At 37.8% G+C, this 24,240-nt stretch overlaps 1 protein-coding gene across 5 annotated transcripts in view; it reads right to left on the bottom strand.

Moving 5' to 3' along the window:
• The window catches only part of ncam1b (neural cell adhesion molecule 1b), a 73,174-nt gene that overhangs the window by 26,687 nt on the left and 22,247 nt on the right, over positions 1-24,240 (bottom strand). For all 5 annotated transcript variants that reach the window (XM_042414010.1, XM_042414015.1, XM_042414013.1 and 2 more), the window contains exons 2-8: positions 14,293-14,367; positions 13,285-13,494; positions 10,974-11,117; positions 8,207-8,344; positions 7,706-7,823; positions 6,283-6,443; positions 4,042-4,184 (exon numbers count right to left, since the gene is read on the bottom strand). In XM_042414010.1, the coding sequence (XP_042269944.1) occupies positions 4,042-4,184; positions 6,283-6,443; positions 7,706-7,823; positions 8,207-8,344; positions 10,974-11,117; positions 13,285-13,494; positions 14,293-14,367 (989 nt within the window). The remainder of the gene's footprint in view (positions 1-4,041; positions 4,185-6,282; positions 6,444-7,705; positions 7,824-8,206; positions 8,345-10,973; positions 11,118-13,284; positions 13,495-14,292; positions 14,368-24,240) is intronic.

Here is a 24,240-nt window from a genome sequence, read left to right as displayed (position 1 = left end):
TTAATGTTTTCTTTTATTTGTTGGTTTGAGGGTCTCTCTGTCAAGGACAAGAACTGCCTCTACAATATAGTGAAGGTCTGCTCTAAGATAATGGGTAAGAGACTTGCATTCTCTGTGGGAGAGACAGGTGGTCCAAAAAAGCACGGGGAATAGTTTCCCAACCCGATCACATCCTGTCCTCTGACTTCACTTTAATGCCATCAGGCAGTCGTTTTACAGCGCCACCTGTGAAGACAAATCGTTTTTCAAAATCTCTCATTCCTTCTGTCATTAGGCTGTTAAACCTGGATAGCAGTATGTGGAATGAATAATATTTCCATACTCTTGGAGTTTTTATTTGTCTTAACCATTCATTTTGGGACCTGTTATTGTTGGGACTAGGATTTTACTTATTTATTATGCATCTATTTATTGTTCATTTATTTTCATGTCTGTGAGAACCTGTGTACTGACTGTCTCTGGCATAGATCTGTTTTTGGTTTTTTTTTTGTTGTTTTTTCCTCTTCTTATGCATGGTCTGGGTACACTGCCAAACTGAATTGCCCTTTCTGGATAAATAAAGTTGTCTGTCTGTCGGTCTGTCTATGTGATGGGTGCCAAAATACACAGTGTGTCCACATCGTCATTTTGTGCAAAAAATGTATTTAAAAGGTGATCTGGAGCTTATATGAGCCTTCAGCAGTCTGAGTTAGTCATATCAAGGGGCTATCTGCCACATTTACAGTCTTTTTAGCATCACATTCCCTCTTTGTGTTTCCTCAGACAGTGATTCTCTGTTGAGCTAGAAGTATAGTAACAAAAAGAAGGACTTTGGCACTAAAAAGACTCTGACATTGAAAGATATCTACTTGAATTGACTAATTTGGACAGCTGAAGCTTCATATTAGCTTCAGATAAACTTTTAAACACATTTTTGCACAGAAGGAGGCCTGTGGATTTGGGCCCCATCACTTATATTGTAAGTACATTATGAAGGGATCTTCTAATGGTCAGTATGAACAGGAGGAATGATTATGGCAAGAAAAAACAATTTCAATGTTTGTTTGGGCACCTGACTATTGTATTGAAAATTTGTGAACCCGTCCTTTAATGCGAAAATCCTGCGATGGAGCTACAGCTGCATTTATTTAACTTTACTGTGTCAACCCCAAATGAATGTTGTTTCATCTGTTACACCCATCCTAGATGAAATACAGCTGTTATGATGATTACAGATAGCATGATAGACAGACATCAGATGATCAAACAGAACAAGACAATTAAACAATTAGCAGCCATTTCATCATGCATCCATTATAGCCCCACCGTGAAAATCAGTTTCCTTGTTGAGAATCAGAACTATAAAGGAAAATATAAGCAATGCAGTCTCTTCTGCATATACTCTTACTAAACACTACAGTGATTCAGTAAGGCTGCTAATCATTTCTTTGAAGACAGCTGTGAAGAGATGACCATAGATCACAAAGCATACTGCGGACTAGAGTGCAAAACACACCGTCACCACGGCACAGCTGTGCGTCACATGACGCGTGTCATGTGACATGCCATGGTGCTGCACGTCAACAGTACGACAGTGCAGAAAATGGGTGGGTAATATATATTTTTATTAATAACATAAAGCCTCTGTGTTTTATTCATTTCCTCAGAGTCAATTTTCACATCTATAATAAAGCTAGCCAGAGAATGTTTTTATGACGTATTATGGTGAGACTGTAGATGTAGAGCTATGAGTATTCCTCTACACCTCTGATGAGTCTCTCCTCCATCCATTATGACACCTCCAAGACCTCAAAAGAGGACGACGTGTCACTGACAAAAGAGGTACAGTAGCTTGGAGGTATATTCTGTGAAAAAAAAAAAAAATGCTGCCTCTCACAGCGCATCCTCACTGGATAACAGGAGGTGTAAACTGTTACTGGGTGGTGCGCCCGTGTGTGTCAGTGCGACTCACCATGATGGGTGTGTGGGCTTACAAAGGAAAAAAAAATAGGCATCTCACGACTTGCGTCATACTGTATAGTGGTAGCGTGTTTTGCACTCAAAGTGATGCTCCACTCAAAATCTATTTTGGATAATCACATACTGACCCCAATAGGCCAGGAGGCTGTAAAACAAGTCCATACTTGTGTTCTCCACAACGCACTGTGGCTGTAGTCTGCTTGAATTTGTGCATAATCCACATCTTCACTGGCCACTTCAATAATCAAGATTTTACAGTAAAATATTATTTCACCAAAATAGAGCTGAGCAAAGTCTGCAGGGGTGAGTGTTTGACCCTCAAAAGACAGATTTAAAGAGGAGCATCACTTTAAGGAATCTTGCTTTTACCCTCGATTTGTGATAATGACTAAAATGTTAGACAATCTACAGTATTATGGAGATGACACACTGAGCTGGGCTTTAAATCCAGGCAACCTCATGCTGTTATGGAAAGTTTGAAATGATCAGGTAACAGCGACACAGAAATGGCGTTTCCCTTTTTTATGTCATTAACCATATTTTCATCTGATCTCATGAGATAAGCTCTACATCACAAGATCAGTGAAGTTTTTTGGGCTACACCGGGAAAGCATGCAACAGTCAAATCAATTTCATGAACGCTAATGAGATCATTCCTTGGGGTTTTCAAGAAACGGCTGGGAAATTTTCAATAAAAAAGGGATTATTTGATTTTAGTGGGGGTTTTGTCAAATCTGGAGGCATATTTTGCAACACTACTCCAGCACATTTCTGTGCCACGCAGATTTCATACCTGATAGATCCTGTTTAGATGTGCCTGTAGGAAGAAAATGTAGTGCATGTAATACACTGGCTCCAGAGTTACTCCATAAACTACAATATATCTCCGAAGCGTTTACCCCCCTCATTACTTCTCAACTGTAGCAAGACACCAAGACCTTGAAGAACCAGGTCATGTGGGCAATAGATGTACCAGAATACCAATCAGGTATTCATTGTTTTTGATGGTTTGTGGATGGAATATTGTAGAAGACGTTACCAAGGAAACATACAGTAGTATCAAGGATGTAATGGTGGGTAAAACCCATGAAGTTAACCATTGCAGCACTAAAAAAAAAATTTAAAAGATGGCAGCAGTTTATCCACTGATAAAAAAAAATATAAATTATAACATTACTGTATAACTTAGAATATTTTCAATCACCAGCATGAGCAGAGTAATGGTAATGGTGATTGAAAATGCTAAATCAACACTTAATCATTCAAGTGCTTACTCTAGCAAACACAAGAAGCAGACGGAGTTTAATTATTGCCTCAAATTGCTTGCTTATTTTGGGAATGTTATAATTGGGTTTCTGATGTTGATTTTCTCGACATTTGGGAAAACTCAAGTCAGATCTGAGTGTACTCCACATTACTGCTTGAGTACTGTATTGCTGAGCTAATTACATGAGATCCACTGGGCCATCTCGAAGGAGCTGCTAATTTAGGGGAAATTATCGGCAGTACACCAGCCTTGCTGAGAGTGTTTCACAATGAAACTGAAAAAAGTCCCCAACCTGCACATGATCGATATACCTCTTAAATTTAGGTTAAAGGTATTCAATTCTTTTCTTTAAAACCTCGGTGTCCTGCAGGTTTTTGTTCCTCCCAGGTGGTTAATAGTCACTGTGTCCTGATTCCACATCAGGAACTAATGTTTTATCGAATATACTGTTAGGAAAATTACTGTTCAAGAAATGTACTTTTTTATTTTGTACATTATGATTAATTGATGCAGTGATGTCAATCAAACCACAAGTTAAGGGAGCAATAACCAATTTCCAACAAAATTATTTTTAGTTTTTTTCTACATTAATTATTTTAGTGTAATTTTTTCAGCATCTACTACTTTCTTAAAACGGAGTTAAAATTAGTGGTAATAATTAGTGTGTAGTAAGCAACAGGGGCACAGTTAATATAAGTCTATTTAATGCCAGGTGAGGAAAAATGTTGCAGGACATCAGCCCTCAAGAACCAAAGCTGAGTACCCACTTAGATATTTAGCTACCACTGTAATCCACACTTCTGCACATATTTTACCTGCTCTCCTTCGGTGAAGACACGCCCATCGTAGCTCCAGTTGATGGTGGGAGTTGGATCTCCTGAAGCCTCACAAGTCAGAGTTACCTGCTCCTCCATCTCTGAAGTGCTTTGGTTTACAATGTATGTGATCTTAGGCTTGACTGTAAAACACAAACACAAAATCATCACAACCGCACTAGCATAAAAAGACAGCAAGGTGGTTTAGCGGTACAAGTACAATAAGTAAAAGAGCAGCTCTAAGGATTTGGGATGAGTTCAAAGGAAGGAAGAGGATCAGTAGCTTGACAGGTGAGGGGGATTTTTATAGCAGCAAAACTGTATTTAAGCTTTCCCATTCCCGGCAGTGGCGGCAAACTTGTGTGGATCCAAACTTAATTCATGTAATAATTTATTTAGTCTATCTCAAAAGACCCGGTCTTCATATTTGTTTACATTTGAGCGACCTGTCAAGTTACAGTACACCTGAGCTACCCTGAAAGCACAGCAGGGTGCCAACGGTGAGACATGAGCAGAGCTAAGGAAATTGGAGTGCTTCTTTTGAAGCGTGCAGCTGTGCATGCACTCTCATCTTTTTATTCCACTCTATGAAAGATGAATGCATGGATTAAGCAATACCTACAAGCAATACAGATGTAAGCCTATTCAACATAATGAGTATTTTACAATATCCGGCACACAAAAGCAATTGCGAACGTATATTAAAATGCTGTTATCTCAACCAATAATTATTACATGAACAAAGGAACAGCTGTCTTTACATTTTGTTATTTCTAAATAAAATGTATTTGAAGCTGCAACAGTTTGTTCTTACAGCAAGGGATATTGAAAGCTTATCTGCAGGATTGGGACCAGAGCTAACTATCATTTCTGTATCAGCTATGTAAGCCCTTTGACACTTCTGATTCTTTGCAAAACACTGGAATCACGTTCTAGCATACAGCATAGTGAGTGAGTGAACCTTGAAACAGCACAAATAAATGAACAGTGGCCTGCAGTTTCAATAACAGTAACCACACTGTTGTTGTGTGTCAGCAAGTGAAGTAGGCAGAGCTGCTTTGAGCATTGGTGCAGGTGCACCATGGCTCTAAAAAGCGTCTGCATAACAAATGCACTTGAATTTCAGTATGTCGGTCATGGTGGAGATGAAGAGAAGAGATAAAACAAATTCTGCCCAAACCTTGCTGCCACTACAGCTCCATACTTCTCTATACAGAACATATTTTACTTTACTCATTTCAGTGTACTCCTATTTAAAGAGGTCCTGACAAACTACTTTTTCAGATTCTAACTAACGACTGGGTTCAACATGGACATAAAATGTTCTGGCAAAGAACAGTTTTGGTTTTTTTTCCACTCGAGAGATCTTTGTATTTTTGTCTGTGCTCCTCTTGTTGTTTTTATGGATGTGTCTCAGTTAGAAAAAGGTGATGTCACATACTCCCTTCATCAATCAAAATTTAGCAATATCTGAATCAAAATCTGACAACATTTATGAGGTTATTTAACTCCGTTGCCCAGCCACAGTCAATCAAATTTATGAAATCACACACACACACACACACACACACACACACGTGTTTGGATGAAGCAGATGAGTTTTTGAGCCTTAAATTGTTAAATAAATAATACCTGAGGATGTTTTTTTTTCTTGAACATTATCTTCCTTGCTTACTTAGTCATGGAATATTCAATATTATAGAAAAACACTTAAAAGTTGAGACTAAGATTTCGAGGCTTTGAGGCTGAGTGTGCACAGTATAAATATCCCATCAGTCAGTATTGACAGGTGAGTACATGGAAATCTACAGAATAAGCTGCGCCAACAGTCTCAATGTAAATGTTAATGGCAAATGTCACCCAAAATTTCATTTTTGTTTAATTTTTTAGTTTATTTGACTTATTCCTTTAGGCTCTGTCAACCTGGACTGACACTGTGATTGAAATTATACTAGTCGTTACATGACAAAGTAAAAACAAAAATGAAAAGACTTCAGGGTTCAGCTTCGCTCATCCCACTTGGCCAGATCTCCAAATCCTTAAGATCCATCCTCACATGAAACAATCACATCCCACACTGAAACAACAACTCATCTTGTTTCCCTTAGAAAACAGACACATAACCATACAATTGTTCTTTCCCCACCTACATACTCTTATCCCTCATTCCCACACACTTGGAACATTTCATATTGTCACTTCAGTTCATATATATACAGTACAGAAAACATTCCCACTCACCAAATACTCTCAGACTGAGTTCCTGATCGCTTTCCCCGGCCTTGTTCTTGGCAATGCAGGTGTATTCTCCTTCATCCAGCTTGGTAACATCCATTATTGACATCTCTGAGCCATCTTCATTAAAGCTGTACTTCTCTCCTGCCTCAAGAACCATTTGGTTCCTGTGGGGAAAAAAAACATGACAGACCAACACAAATGTTGAACATTACATCCGTTTGTAAACTGCTCCATGTTACACGCTGCTCTTTGAAAAGAACCTTATGACCCTTGAGTTTTTAAAAATATGCTGTGATTACTAAATGTTTGAATGATTGAATGAAGAAGTAAGTAAAGGTGCAAGCAGAACATTTCAGAGATAAAAATCTTTTCAGAACATACGTGTAATATTCAGCGACAATGTTTTTCTATTGTAAGCTTTTTGACATTTGGTGTTGAATCCATTTTCACAGAAATGGCTCATGTATTTTAATTTTATCCTGGTAGAGTATAAATTGTTTGTCAAAATTGCCAGGCATGTAAAAAAGACAATTCTCTTCCCTTTGTTGCAATCACTTATTTCAATACAGCTTTGAATAAAGTACAGGTGCTGTCTTGCACATCTTTAATGTGCAAAGATGTGAACTGCACAAGTACAAAAAGGTGATTTCAAGGGCCACGAAATGCTAAAAACCAAGGCCAACAGTAGCTCCTGGGCTGTTTGCACTTTGTGTCCCCAAATTCAAATTGTCTTCAAAGGTAACTGCTGTCTTGGAAACGAGAACAGTTTAACAAAGCAGGAGCCTATCAATGGCTGTATTCAGATACACAGAACAATGTAGCTATTGATGACACTTTAGGCTTCAGGTTTCAGTGGTTTACACGCACCTTTGATACCCTGTGATTAAGTATCCTATTGCAATGAATAAACCAGTCAGCAGAATATTACTAATATCCTTGAGTGTTTGAGGCCTTCAGCTGCATGATGGCAAACTGTTCAAATTTCACTAATGCAATACTGCATCACTAATGCAATACAAACCTTCTACAAACCTCCAAACGTGCAGACTGTCACTGGAAAATTTCAGTAAAATACATACAAATACAAGTCCTTTATTTTTTTGTTGCTTATGTGCAGCAGCATCCACTTCATCATCATTATCATTATCATTATTATTATTATTATCATCATCATCATATGACTGGAAGTCAGGCATCTACACTTGATTTCTCAATAGACTTTGTTCCAGACGTGTATAACGTTCGGCCCAAAAGCAGTTTATGTGGGTAAGAAATGAGATCTTTCTCTCCTTGTTTGCAATGGGATTTACATATTAAATATCAACTGATGCGTTGTTTAAAATGCTTGGGCAATATGGTGGCATCTGACTTGTACTGCTGCAAATGTTGAATGTATTTGTCTCTCCAGCTCCCAGCAGAGTTTTACCTTGTCCAGGTCACCATGGGTTCAGGATAGCCATCAACGGCACAAGTCAACATGGCAGCCTGCCCGACATCTGCTGTGGCATTCACCTCTGACTGCCATACCCTGATGGTAGGGAGCACTGAGACACACAGAGAAATAGATAAATAGTAAAATAAATACACAGGCAAACAAATAGGCAGATAGATGCTGTACAAGCATAGATAGTTAAATAGATAGACGGCAGGAGGGAAAACAGAAACAGAGGCAGTAACAAATTCAGAACACTTATTTTGGGCACACTCATTTGCTAGGCTCAGAAGTTGTAGGAAACAGACTTCATTAGCATGGATCATCTTTGATACATGGTTGCTCTTGGCAACTGTTTCCACATTGATGCTGAGCCTGGTCGCCTCTAAGGATCTACAGCTTATTTAAGCTTCATGGGACACCTGCCACACATAAAAATACACACAGGAACAAAAAGGAGTAGGAAGTAGTGCAATGAGAGAAAGGGGTGCTAACCGTTCACAACGACCTTGATGACCCGCAGATCAATCTCGCCGCGAGCCATGAGGCGACCCTCGCAGGTGTACGCGCCCTCATCTGTCTTCTTTATGCCACGGATTTGAAGGTGATTGTCGCTCAGCACCTTAAACCGAACTGAGAGGAAGCAGAAGATAAAGCTATCATCAGGTGTCTTATATGTTACAAGTCACTCACTTTAAGTACTTGATGCGAAAGAGGTCAGTGCAGCATTCGACACAATCGTCCACAAAATTTTAATTGACAGACCTGAGAAACGGGTGCGTCTCTGACCTTGTATTAGCTTGGTTTCAGTCTTATTTAAGTATTAAACAGTTTTTTGTCAGCCCAGGTGCTTATGTATCAGAGACTCATGGTACTGAATATGGTATTCCTCAAGGAAGCCTTCTCTGCCCAATTTTGTTTTCATTATATAAGCTGAAAAAATTATCAACCATCACCATGTCGATTACCATTGTATGCTGATGATACACAATTGTACATCTCTGTCTCGCCAAATGACCCCAATGCACTGCATGCTCTCGTTGCCTGTCTCATTGGCATTAATGTATGAATGGGTAAAAACATTTTAAAACTAAATAAGGCGAAAACTGATATTCTTTTAATAGGACCCAAAGCAGCAAGAGAAAAACTGCACTCAATGCTTGGTGGTCTTAGCAAACAGATTAAAATACACATCATAAACTTGGGAGTGATTTTACATTCCGATTTAAATTTTAATTCTCATTTTAAAAAGGTCATTAAAACATTTTCATCTTAGAAATACTGCCAAAGTCAGACCTTTTTCAACTCAGAAAGATGCTGAAATGCTCATTCACGCTTTTATGACTAGCTGTTTAGACTTTTGTAAATTACCTTGTTAGTGGATTACCTAAAAAGTCTATAAGAAAACTACAGCTAGTTCAGATTGCTGCGGCCAGAATCGTAACTAAAACAGGAAATGGATCACATTACTCCGCTGCTTAAGACACTGCACTGGCTACCTGTATCTTTTACAATTGATGTGAAAGTTATTTTACTTGTTCATAAAGCTTTAAATGACCTTGCTCCTTCTGACATCAGAGATTTTCTTTCATTTTATGTTCCAGCCAGGTCACTAAGGTCCTCTACCGCTTTTCTTTTAAATGTTCCTTATGTGTCCCATAAGTACCACCAAGTACTGGTGAGGGTGCCTGCTGTTTTTATGCCCCTAAATTGCCTCTGGATATTAAAATAGCAAGCTCTCTGTATTTTTAAAAGGAAATTAAAGACCTATCTTTATAATTTAGCTTTTAATTTACAGTACTGTTATAGCCTTATTTTTAAAATTTTTATCACTGGTTTGATATTATTTTTATCCCTGGTGTTTATTTTATTTTATTGACTTTTATTAATTTATTTTTAACATTTTGTTTTGTTCGTTTTTGCCTGTGTTATTTTAATCTTGCTATGTGAAGCACTTTGAGCTGCATACTTGTATGAAAGGTGCTATATGTATATATATATATTATATAAATAAAGTTGAGTTGAGTTGAGATGAGCTGCTGTTTTCCTATCAAGAGGATTACATGGTGATGTAATGGAACGCCATAAATATAGAGAAGAAAACTGGCGTCTGAATTAGCTGTCAACACAAACTCTGATTTCATCACTGACATCTTTGTATTATTACAATCTTCATGTTGAATTTATGTATTTTTCATTGCGCTCAACTTGTGTTGGGAATAAGCAATATTCTTCTCAGTCTGGGGTGTACTGTTGGATAAAAATGAAAAAAAAAAACAACAGAAAATACAAGCTTTTTTTGGACACAGATTATGTTATTTCCACTCTGTCAAATTCATATCTGTGAACATGCCCAATCCTCCACCTGTGCTAGAAAGAGAGAAATATGGCCAAAGCCCACAAGCACTCCCTCAGTTTGAGATGAAATGTGAACTGAATAAATTTAATCGTGGTAATACTATTACAGCCCACACGAGCTTGTGTTATTATTTTTTTTGTTACAATACCATACACATTACGATATTGCTCAGTGTCAAGGGTGAATAACAGAGCACAAAATGTATTTTCAAATTCAAAATCAAATTAATTTTTCCTTTCAGAGCACAGAATAAACCCAGGAGAAGGATGGCAACGAAAGCAGGGCATTCAAGTTTCAAGTCACAAAACACTGGTAAATCTGCATATCAATTATAGCTTAGTCATTAGGTGCCTGTGGATGTATTTGGACTATGCAGTCTTGTACTAGGTAATCAATATCTATTACAGTTGCATAAAATTACTATCATTTCCAGTTTGGCTTTTAATTTGGTATTTTCATTTAAAATATGCCTTATGTTAATGTTGTTTTTGTTATTCTTGATCATGCATATTACCTTGTTACAAATCAAACTGTAAACTCAACTTTAACAGTAAACTCAACTCAAGACACTACATTGATTCACAAACTCAAGACTGCATTTTTTGCTTTCAAAAGATGAACAAGGAACACAAAGTATTGAGTCATGACAGAATTTTGACAATCTTTTGAATATGACAGATTTTTATATACATTTAATGCAAAACATTTTGCAAACCATTATGAAATTAAACAAAGGGTATTTAAATTATTCTTATTCATTAGTCATCACTCATCAGAGTTAGAGATGAAAAAACATTCAGGCCCAGTAAAAATGTTAAAATAAGTAAAAGAACAATCAGAAAGCTGCCTCATAAGTGAGTGAAATGAAAATATGATCAATATGCTGTCTCCAGAGAATCTTACCATCTTTTTCCATCTGTATTCTTGCTCCTTTGTATTTCCAGAGGACTGTGGGTGGAGGTGAACTGACAACGTCACAGACAATGTTCGCATTGTCTCCTTCAGTAAACTCTTGTGGTGAAGGTGCATTCGTGAAGGTGATTTTTTCTGGAATACAACAGGTGAAACACATTTTTTACTCAGTGGTATAAAACATCTCACCAAAAATGTCCTCTTTCTTAGTTTGATCATTGGATAGAAATGTATCTCATTCAGTAATATATTTGTATAAGTATATTTGTTTTAAATTGTCCCTCCAGATGCAACACAATATCTTCTAAATCGCTCTTGCATGATTTGTAAGAGCTTTCAGCAAAAATGGTCGAACTGGAAGAATGCTTTCCAATTTTACTCATCACTACACTTTCCATATAAAAATTCTCATTTTGAAGCATTTCTACAAGCCAATGTCAAATAAAACTAATTCTATGACCCAAACTATTCAGTTTCCTTGAACCACAGTGAGGAGGGTTTTCTTTACTTCAGACTTGTTTTCTCAGGCAGTGCTTGACCCAGACTCATTATCAATTTAATAAAGTTCCTCTTACTCACTATTAATTCTTAAATATTCTTATTCTTAACCTTAGGTTACCTTAACTCAACTTCCCAGCTATAAGCCCATCTCAACAAGTTTTAACATATTATATGAAGACATCATTTTTAACCATATTTTCTCATTTTACCCAGCTTCATTTCATGGACTGCATGTTTCTTTCCCAAAACCAGGGGTAAAAGTTGTAAACAGAAAACCTCACACACAAAGAAAACGACAGCTATAAAAAAAAAATGAAATTGGTCTAACACTGACTACGTTTACATGTACACAAATATTCCACTGTTATTTCAAATATGACAATATTCAGAATTTGATGTGGGTCATGTAAACAGCATATCCTGTTTGGATATTCAGAATTAGGCCTTATTCCAAATGTAGCATTTTCCAATTAAGATATGTGAGATATGCCGATATAAATGGTGTAACGGAATGTAGTTGATCCGTAATCCATACGGATCACCCCCCAAGGTTTCGGCACACATGTGAACCACAGATTAACTGCAAAATTTAATGTCCAATTGGAGACAAAGTAAACAAACTGCTGTAGCTACAAGTCATGGACAGACAGCATGTCGCTAACAGGGATTTTGAAGAACAACAACCAAACCAGCATTTGACTTGTCTGAAGTGACATCTGCAGGTATGTTCACACGCCGTTTAATGTGCTGCAGCTCTAGCTGCTAACTGACGTTAGCGGTGGATTTTTCCCTGGTGAATGTTTGTTTGGTGGCTCGTTCAACAAGCTAAGTTGCAGGACAAGATGTGTGTTCATGTTTGTAAGTTTTGATGAGGTGGCCTCAGGCGGAGGGTATTGGTTATTGGTGATGGTGACGACTCGGTGTGATGCACCAAAAACACTCTGCAGTGTAGTAAACATCATGGGACAACCTAGGTACTAGATGTGCCAGTAATTAGAAATTTCTGATATCAGTCATATCAATATCACTTAAAAATATCAGGCAGTCACTCATTAATGTTTTTCATCTCACTGGTTTACTTCACTGCCTGCAGAGATCTCGTGATTCCCATTCACACAGGAGCAGAGGGAAACCCTGAAAACCGTCTGTACGTAAACAAGAATATTAGTGGAATATTCATATTCATTAGCCAAGTAAACAGTTTGTTAGGAATATCGTCTTTTTTGCAATAAGGGCAAACAAGGGAATATTTTGTGCATGTAAACGTAGTCAATGACACTTGCTTGCTTAATGTGACTGTGTGAGTTTGTGAGTTTTCCTATTTCTAACATCCAAATCCAGCCAAATACACACTCCGAAGAGACTAAAAACTGCTAAATGAAACTGCGTTTTTTGGGGAGGGTTTTGCAACTGACACTGTAAATTGACTCTGTGATAATTTACATGGGTGGGCACTTGAAATAATGACCTAAAATAAGCATTGAAAGAACAGAAATGTTCTGTTTGGGAAATCAAAGGATTTCATCTCTGATGGACATTTGCTGATGCTCGGCATTCATGGAAAATAAAAGCCATTACTCACAAGAACTGCACAACAGACAGGATCATTAAGCAGCCCTCTAATGGTCTTCCAACCATTTATTGAACAGATGAAAAATCCATCCTCACTTGAAAAGAAAAAAAGTAATGTGTTGCCCTTGAGCAGTCAATAAAATACTATGAGTTCAATAAAAAGGATTTTTTTCTTCTCTGCTCATACCCCTCCATAATTTTCAGTGTATAAGGTGAACAAAATACTTACGGAATATTTTCACTTTGACAGTTGACTCCCCTTGCTGGTCTCCAGAGGTAGCGACACACTTGTATGTCCCTTCATTTTCAGTCCCAGCTTTATACAGCGTGAGGGTGGAAGATGACTCATCATTACGGGTTACTGTTATGTCTGGTCTGTTAGGTTCAATCTTGTCCCCGCTTGGTCCAAACCAGTCTATGTGCTTTGCAACGCCTACAACTGAGAGCACAATAAAGAGCAAAAGAAAACAGTTATCTATACAGTATGTACTTATCAGTGAAGTCAACCAGTGCCCACAGACTCAATACTACAGGTTGTACATGCTCCTGCATGAACAGAAGCCTGGTGTTTGTGCCAGGGGTTCCCAACTTCTGGGTCGCAGACTGTTATCAGGCCTCTGAACATTTGCTGCTGTGCTGCAAGTAAACAATATGATTTGACAAAAAGCTGAATAATAATTATATCTCTCTACAGATATCATAGACTATTTTTGCAGTAATTACCTTGAACATGGTACAATCCCTGCTACATTTTTCCTTATCACTCCCTGTCACACCTCCAATGATAATTCACTGATTTCTAATTAAAGTAGGTCATCATTAAGCAAGTCCGTCATAACCACCTTTCAGCATTCACCAAAACATGAAATCTGTGTGAAGCCACTATGTGAGGTTTGCTGAGGGTCTGTCTGTATTTTTAAATTAAGTAACAATGTAATACAGGTTTATATTAACTTTTGTTTTTATACTTGTCCACTCTCTTTTGTGCGTCTCTCTTAGTCTTTCTCTCTCTCTCTCTCTCTCTCACACACAGAGATCACACTTGAACCAAGACTTAACAAAACAGGATTTGTGAGATATGTGAACTCACAAAACAGGCTGGCACCTTCCAGTGTCCGTGCTGATGCTGGTGTGGCGATCAATTACAATCTATGTTTGCAAAAATGGCGGGGAAATCTTCAATTTGATGGATTTGATGATTAAAATGTAAAAAGTGTGGTATTCCATATGAACTTACCTTCACACATGAAGAATTTGGACTCTCCAAGACTAATTTCACCGTGGCTGGGTGTGATCTGCACTTCCAGTGAAACTAGAACAGAAAAACAAACAATACAAAATAAGAAACTTGGCAATGAAGCACTGCTGAAGAATGCTGAAATATATACCATTATTTAGATATTTTTGTTGAGAGGAGTTTTATTTGTATCCTCTGTCGTACAGGACTGAGTACTTAACTCTTAAGACAGATGATTATTTCTACACAATAACACTTAGGCCTAACTGATGGTCATGTACCTCAAAAAGCATAAAATCAAGTCATACAGGTTTAGAAACTGAAATTAAACTGTTCAAACCCAACATTTGTAAGTTGACTGTAGTTTGATGTGATCAATTATCTAATTGTAGTTAACAGTTTGAGCAAGTAGCCTAATAAAAAAGACCTACAGCTCATGTTTGCGGGTGGGCAAGGTGTCGAAATTGCAGTGGCTATGACTTTGCCTGTAGGTGGCGACCAAACATGTTAGCATATAAATATTTATTTTCACTGTCTCTGAAAAGGCAGCACAGGAACTCTGTGGGAAGCTCTGCACATTCACATCATGAAATTGTCTATGCCAGTTTTGGCTTAAGCAGCTCAATTATCACAAAGATGGACTCACTGTCCTCTTTTGCCTGCTGTCTTTCAATCCTTTCAAGAGAAATAACATCAAACCAGCACTGCAATTATTCAGTTAACATCCAGCAGTTGGTAAGACCCGATGCTGTGCTGCCAATGTACCTTGAGAGAAATTAAATTTAAGATGCTTCAAAAATTCTCAGACATCATGCTGTCTGTCTAGCGAGATAAATACAGTGTGTATGTCAGTGGAAGCCTGCACTTCATCAAAGACTGGATGAAAAAGACAAATTTCTGTTATTCGACACAGACAGACGTATGGCCTGAAACACTTCTGTGCTTAATTAGAACAAAGCTTCACTTGTTTCCTGTAGAATCTCTCAAGGGGGCAGTCAAGTGTTCCTGTGGTTGACTAAGAAGTATGACTAAATGGGCCCAAAATCCAGCTCTATATTATGCATGAGCAAGAATGTGTGAATGTGTATGTACAACCATCTTTGGCAAAGGGTCAGGGCAAGAGCGGGGACATAATGTTGTTAAGTGACACAGGGAAAGATGATGATGATGATGTCTAGTGAAGATGGGTTGGATTGAATAAGCAAAATGATTTTTGTAACGCCAACACATGACGTGAACAAGTAATGACTGATTTATTTTGATCACAGTTTGATCACAGATCACAGTAAATTCTGTTAACCAAAAAGTGACACTACCTCAAATGTGACAATTGCTGGGCTGTAACACTATAAATGTATGTTCCATGGTGACCACTGCTAGGTATAACTAGCAAGAAAAAGCTAGGAATGAGAATGTGGATTGAAAATAATTCAACCTCAGGCTGCATAACAGAGCTGACATTACTCTGTTATACATGTTAGAGAGGGGGAAAACTCAATCTTCCACCTATGCAAGTAATACTGCACATGTTTAATTTATTTACTCTGATAAAATTGCTGATAAAATTGGTGGAACAAATAAAACTACTATGTGTGTGGCCAAAAAAGTAAAAGGAAAATCCACTGACATTACAGTAAAACCCACAAGACAGTAGTTACTGATATTGGAAAGGCTAAACCATAGGCTAAAACCATCTTTAGCACATTTCAGTAACTCTCTACTTCTCTTTTAGTAATGTCAGTATTAATCAATGAGGGAACAGGGACAAGATGCCTCTCCTTGTGGCTACCACTCAAAGTGATAAGTGGCTTTAAATTGCTGACTAAAAAGTTAATTTGTTGGTTCCTTGTACTGATTTTAAATCTGATCCTCATATCAGAATAATAATGTCCCTAGTCAATAAAGAACAGTGGAACCGTTGTATTAACATTTAAATACACCAAATAATGTTTTGTGCAGCTTCCATAAATTAAGTCGGCATTTAGAGAATTACATGAATCCCATCACAGTTGCAGTGTACCGTAGAAACTAAAAGTAGGGTCTGAAAATCAGTCCAGATTTTCCTCAAACGAGTCAACACTAAGCACACTGCACTATCTTTAATTGGATGCGTGACAATAATTCAGTTGTTTGAAAGTTTTATTCTTAAATGAGCCAAATTTTGTTTTATTTTTGACAGCAGGTTTTGATGCTCAAAATGAAAGAACATGAAACTCAGGCATCAAAAACAGGCATTTTGTTTTCATATGAACTACCAGCCAACACAATGTTATGCTAATTTTATGGATAAAGATTTTGTTTTAATTGGATTGAGGAAATAAGTATGGTTTGTATTCATTTAGTCAAACAAACAGGCAACTCATTTGCAGAGGAGGCATGATGATGATGATTATTCATGTTTTTTTGTACAGCCCATTATCACATTCAGTGTCTGAAAGGCTTTTACAGTAGCAATAGTTCCTCAACCAGCCAAAGCTATGTTAGCAGACAAGAAAAACTCCCTTAAAAAAATGTTAATCACATCAAATAAATGTCTGAAATCATAACTGAAAGTGGTAACGTGTACAACAAAGACAAAACGCAACCATGAGATTACAATTCAACAATGGGAATACAATAGGTTCAACACCCATGTACTGTAAGTCCAATGAAATTAGCCCTATGAAATGAGTCCAACGACTAGTCCAGTATCATATTCTTCATATTGTTCCAGTTTAAAAGAGGCCAGGTAGGTGGGGTAGCAGTAAAGGACAAGGGAGAGGGGTGGGGTGGTTGATAACTTTACATATTGACTGAAATACTGTAGCTGGCTTCTGTGTGCATTTACTTGGTCCGGGTGTGTGAAAGCAAAAACAAATTTTCTTCAGACACTTATTCCCTTTGACATTTTTGCTGGGAGGAGCCCCAGATGGTACATTAAAAATGAAGCCTGGTTAGTTCAGGATTTACTGTAGCCTCTGTGATGTGACCAAAAAAAAAAAAAAAGAGCTGAGGCCACAGAATTGTGCCAAAATATTCTAAATGCTTAGTGCAGCATTTTGTTTGAGGAGCAAATTAAATGTAAATTTTAGTTATTCATGATTATAGACTTAGTTGCCTGTTTATTAGGTAAATATTGCTAAAACCAGTGCAGTCTGACATCACAGCCCTGCAATACATCCTACCTTCATGAAGGTTGTTTGGTTTTTGTTTCCAACCCTGAAATATCAGTGCAGGTTGACTAAATATAAAACCTCTCAGTATAACACAACACAATCAACAGCAGTTATGAATAGAATCAACAACATTATGACCTTCCTGAAGGTAGGATTTATTGCAGGGCTCTTGTATTAGGCTGAATTATGGTCTATATTCACTTCATAATTGGCTGTATAATGGAGGAAAGGGTAAATTGATAAAGTGCTAACATGAGAAAAAACTCTTCTACCATGGTAGGTACTGACATTTTAGTGTTAAGACATCACAAACTTTCATCTATCCAGATCAATCGTGTGCATTGCATTAATGTCATGAAGTCAGAAAACAGAGAGCCAGATTGTAAAATCTGTCAGTGCACTTCACAACGCTGCTTTTCCTATATGAAAACCAATAGTACAAAACTGTTTTTATATCATCCAAGCAAGCTGACATTCAGAAGGATAAGGGATCCACAGGGAATTTCCATCACATGATCCCCCATCCCCTTCTCTTTCTCTCACTAAATTCTTTTTCTCCTTATTCTGTAGATTACAAAAACAACACACCTGCCTGGTCTGAGAGCTTTCCAAATTTAATTATCCTGCAGCCCAAACACTAATTGGTTCTCTGAGATCGAAGCCGTGGCTTCTTGTCGCAGATAGTTATGAACAAGACAGCGTAATTGCTCTCCCACCAACAGCTCACTTCTCATATATTAAAGAGGCTAACAAGCTACTGTAGCTCAAGTCTAGTTTAAGGGCAGAAACTCTTGCAAAGCAGGGGGTGGCCAAATTACAAGAAGCAACTGCGTGTCCTAGAAATTTAATCTGAATGTGAATCCCTAGTGACCAATCCATTTTAAACCCAAGTAGGCCTGAGACTGCATGGAGATCTCTACATCACAGAACAGTTGAAGGAGCATGCAGAGAACAAGAGGATGGTATATTAAATGAGTATACTCCCCCTATTTAGAATTGCACTAACACTGCTGCAGTCACAATGGACAGTTTTGTCCAGGACCAGAGATATTGTTGTTTTTGTTCCATACATTCTTCCTTCAAAACCTGAAGCCTACATTACCCACAATGCAACTCGAGCACCAACATTTGGGTTGGAGACTTGAGTGTGTTATGCTAGTAGTGGCTAATCTGACAAACAGAGATGTGTGATGTTTAAATGTGAAGATTTCCTGCAGTGTTTCCCCTAGAATTGTACAGCCCTGGCGGGGGCCACAAGGCCTGGAAGAACCTCCGCCACACCAAAAAAAAAAAATTTTTCAATGCCAAAAATAACGCCAAATATCCATTCATTCGGAAATCAATAACATTTGGGAGCCTCTGTGCAGCACTGTTCTGAAACATGAGTCAACGTCTGTGTCGTTGCCTGGGAAACTCTTGGTAGCATAATGAGTGTGTGGTCGAGAGAGAGAGAGAGAGAGCGTGAAATTGGACATGATCACCGGGCTGATGGTTTTTTTAAGTGTCTGATTATGTTAGTTGTTCCAAATGTTTTTAAGGTTGTTCCTCCACGGCTTATTTTGGACTATTACAAATGGTAATAGTCCAAAATTATTTAGTATTACAAATTACAAGCTTTCTCTCTTCTTCACTCACACTGAAGAACTTCCATACTAACGACATGTTGTGTGTGTGTGGCTATGCTGGCTGTGCGTGTGACATGCATGTTGTGTGTATGGCTACACTGTCTCTACTGTAACTCCCGTCGTGTGTGGGACGTGAACCATAGTGAGGCTATGTGCGGAAAATTTGACTGGCAAAAAATCAGATTTCTGAGACTGATCGGAGCCGGTCACCAGTCGGTGGCCGATTGATCGGTGCATCTCTAGTCAAAAGTGATAATAAATTAAATATGCTTGAGTTTTGAAATGTGGATCTGACAAAACAAGACACGTGAAGACGTCACCTTGGGCGCTGGGAAACTGTGAAGAACATTTTTCATTATGTTCTGAATAATCTGCAGATTAACTGAAAATCTAAATTATGATAAGTGGCAGTTTTAGCATATATTAGTAAATTCCAAAAGTGCTTTGCACAAGAAACTGTATCTGTGTGGCTGGACTGGATTTTAAGATCCTGTATACTCTACAACAGTAGACAAATACTACGTACTGTATATCTAAATATCTGTGTAAAAATACATAATACTGTAAGCTTGGCAGCTACCATTTATGGTTTTTGTTTTGCTTAGCTTGTTGTTGGGTGTTTTTATTGTGTTTTGTTGTGTTTTAATCTCTCTCTGCAGCCAAGGTGTATGTGGCATAAGGGGTAGGTGGGTCCAGGCTGCCTTTGTTTGTTGTCTTTCAGTTTCAGTCATTTCAGTAATGTAAAAACCCTGGACAGAGATGTTGACACATCTTGTCTGAGTTTTTGATGCACGCAGAGTCTACGTTCTTTGTATCACTGCATTCACTTCCTTTTTTGTTATGTGCCTTGTACCAACACCAAACCACATAGGAAAAAGCAAAGAAAAAAAAAGCTGGTCACAAAAAAAGGAACTACGTAATTGTTTTCAAATTCCAAAACCACTTTATTGCTGTATAAAAACTGAATATTTAATGCTACATTCTCAAGTTTGTTCTTTTTTGGCATTTTGAAAACTTCATTCAACAGTCATTAAACTGCTCCGTTATTTTTGTGACAGGAACTCAAAAAACTACTATAAGCACATCATACGCCTGAAGGTGGAACAATGTTCCATCAAAGACCATTCAAACTATGACTGTTGCAGTAAGTATAAAAACTAGAACAAGGACTTAAATTAGGAGGAAGGAAGATGGCCCCGAGAGCATCAGAAGGTATTATGTACCACTAATTGGCAAACCTGACCATAGGCTTATAAAACTTGCATACAAACAGGGGTAACATGCCAAAACCTGTGGTAAGTTTCCCTGTTGTTAAGGCCCTCGAAACTAAACTGGTTGAGAGACCTACAGAGAAATAAACAATTCAAGTAGATAAGAGTGACCTAGTTCTGAGAAAACATGCAATCTCCCCGCAGTTAAACTTGACATTCCATATTAAAATGCCTCTCCAGACTTGGGCTCTTCCTCTTAAGATTTAAAGCCACTGAGCCAAAATGAAAAAATACAGTCCATTCCCCATCAAAATAAACTAACACAACAAGGAGAATCAAACACCCACAATACTATAAATTAAACCAGGAATGTGAAGTTAACATGCAAAGGCGTCTTAAAAGAACTTCAGTGACAGGGAGAAAAAAAAACAAATGGAGACTGCAGACTGACCACAAACATCCGAAGACGAGTTATGGCTCTGAGTAGCTTTAGATTCCATTTCACACCAATTATTTTACTCTTAAGACTCAAGAGGAATAAGTCAAGAAACAAAAGACATACTGACTAAAACCAAGGAGGGTAATTAGATTTTATAATCTCTGCCTTTGAGGCATTGCCAACTATGGATGCAGAATATGTTTGGAACCTCTCGATCTACTGCCAACAAATGGATGAAGAATGCCGGTCTGTCCCATAATCTAAGCAGCAATTTAAGTCTTATTTACAGTCACACCATGTGTTCAGGCTGAAAAAGACTTGACAGATGACATATGAGCAGAGAATCATGGTCTGCCTAAATGTTACCACAATACCAAGAGAAATACCAAGAAAAGACCAGCAATAACTCTAGTTGTTGGTCTATTTTTCCAAACAGAAAAGCACAAGGCACAGTTGAATGCAATAAGGGAGCTGTGGCTCTGACTCTAGCAGTTCATTTGTGATGTAACATTTACTAGAGCTATGGGCAATGTCATATTTGGATGCAGGTTGAAAATTACTATAGCTGACAGCTTGCAGTGTCAATAATTCATGCATCTGTAGGTCATCAACAAAATCTTAGTGTTTGCAGTCTTAGAGCAATCTCATTAATGTTACAGCAGCACAGAGTGAAAACACTACATTATTATTCATAGCATATTATCAGTTACAATGCCTATTTTCTGCTACTTCTTATGTTGCAAAATGCATAATATTTTGTACCATTTATTTTAATGGGACTGTTGTTGAAGACCAGAAATGACCGCCATTGTTCCTAATTCACGCTATAGTGCTGTGTTGTGCGTCTTGTGTTTCTATTTAAGGGGCATGTTCATGATTTCTTCAGCACAGCCATGAGGCATTGTACTACTTAATACCAGTACATGCACATGTGCTTGCACGTGTCAGTCTGTGAAGTGACTGTGGTGGAAGTGGGTTATTTCATGAATGAAAATGATGTACATTGACGTCCTTGGGCGACAGTAATCAGTAGTTGCAGTCGGAGGTACTTAAACAGCCCTATGTAGCCCTAAACCTATCCTTTCTAGCTTGGGTTGTATCTTAAATTTAAGTTCCCCGCAGGAATATACTGACGTTTATACAGTTATGTTGAAAGTATAAGATAAGATATGAAGCGCAAGGACACCATATAGATAAGAATTTATGCAGAGCCTGGCCTCTTTCCTCTAGCCTCTGTAGTTATCTTAGAACAACACCTCGGGTGCTCTGCTGTTGGATGTTGTAGTAAGCCTCGACCCAAGCCGTGACTCGCTTCACTTGCTGTGTGGGATTATGCTCATTATCTATTCTGCCAGTGTAAAACAGACACACACACACACACATACACACACACACACTTAAAACTATAAACCTGCCAAATTGACAGTCACAGTTATGAACCTAAGCTTAACTATCTGTAATCTAAAATAAACAGAAGAATCTGATCTGTCCTTCATGATAGGTACGCTAGCCAGTAGGCCTGGAAATCACTGGGTAACTCGTGATACATTACTAACACAATATATCTGCCCAAGGTAACAATATTATTTCAAAAAGTGGGGGGTTCTGTGATATGTAATACATCATTCACAGCAAAGTCAACTACCTGTGTCACCAAAGGCAAAGCAAAAATATATTTTTTTACACAGCAGGACTCAAACACAGTTTTACAGATAGCTGAGATGAAAAGGTGTGTGCCAATGAATGAATGAATGAATGAATGAATGAATGAAGAATGAGCCTTTAAACACACACACACACACACACACACACAGCAACATGAACACATGTGCCATTATTTCAATATGAAACAGTCTTTTATTTGCAGTGGCTCACCTGCCAAAAAGCAACATTTCAGAGTTTAATGTCTGCAGGAAAGGGAGGAGGAAGTTAGTCCTTCTGTAATACTAGTGCTAGTGTATTTAAAAGTTACTGAAAAGCCACCGTATCACAATATATATATATTAGGATATACAGTATCAGGATGTTGTTTATTTGTCGCACACCCACCAGCCAATGCACAGTGTTGATGCATTATCACACATAAAATTCTGAAATAAGCAAACATGTTTTTATATGTATGTATATATATATATATATATATATATATATATATATATATATATGTATGTGTGTGTGTGTGTGTGTGTGTGTGTGTGTGTGTGTGTGTGTGTGTGTGTGTGTGTCAGGAAAATAGTTAGATAGATATTCTGAAATTCAAAAAAAAAAAGAATGTTACAATGTAACCTACTACTTTGTTCTTTAATACAAGGGTCTAGCATATTCTGCAGCAGACAAAGCCATGTAGCCTATCTTCAGGTGTTTTATTCTCCATAAACACTATGTTCATTACTAGAAATTAACAACAAACCTTTAAATTCAGAACAAAAACAGCACTGGAATTGCAATCTTAAAGTGACAATGCATAACCAAAGTGATTGTATTCAAGACTTGCTAGTTTTAAGGAACAAGTGAGTATTTGCTTGCTGCTCATGCCTCTCAACCACAGTTATACTCTCTTCTACCGGTTGCTATGGAAACGTGTTTCCCGGCTCCCCTTTCCCATATTTTGAAATCACTGCCCTTTCTTTCTCTCCCTCCACCACCCACCCCTCTCTCTCTCTCTTATATAGCTGTCTGATTGGACGCAGCAGTGCAACCTAGCAAGGAGTGACTATTTACATTAAAGACACTGTCAAAACACTGCACACATTTAATCTCATCACCATGACTGTACATTTAGTGGCTGGGCCCTTGATGGTACAGTGTGATGTTTCAACATCTGCACCAGCTGCACACATACTGTAAATAAATGTTCCTTACTATGAATTCAACCCTGTGTGCAATATTACTCTGTGAAACCCCATGATGTTTAAAGAGCAAATTTTAACAATTCATTTGAGGCTCAGCTGGTGCTTCCCTTTATTATAGCCCCAAGCTGAGGCATCAATATCTGCCAGGCTTTAGACACTTGGGGCATTTCATTTGTGCATTACTTTTTTACCATGATAAAACTGCATTACAGATGGCGAGCAGATCACACTTAATCTCTGTATATTAGGTTTAAAAGAAATGGTTATGTGCCACCCAAGAGGAACTACTAGTAGACAGAAACTTTCTGGTTTCAAATCGTATTTATTTCAAGGCTTTCTGTAAAAATTACCCTGGTAAAACCTAAATCTTAATCCCAAATCTGTTTTCCATGACATCTACAACACTCAATAAGGCTTAAAATTGAATTCATATTTACTTTAATCATTTGTAAATAATAAAAAAGGATTTATTACATCTGAAAATTAAAATATTCTGCAATCACAGTCTGAAGATGAAAGGATTTGTTTTGTGGCCGCAGAACGCTCCATGTTAGAAAATGAGGGTGTAAAATATCACTTGAAATACTGACGTAATGGTCATATTTATGGGTTATATAATAGGGCAGCACACATTAGAATAAGAGGCCGAGGCAGCAGAAGCTGAGC

Source organism: Thunnus maccoyii, chromosome 6 (genome assembly GCF_910596095.1).
Source record: "Thunnus maccoyii chromosome 6, fThuMac1.1, whole genome shotgun sequence".
NCBI lineage: Eukaryota > Metazoa > Chordata > Actinopteri > Scombriformes > Scombridae > Thunnus > Thunnus maccoyii.
This window is presented reverse-complemented; position numbering and strand designations above follow the sequence as displayed.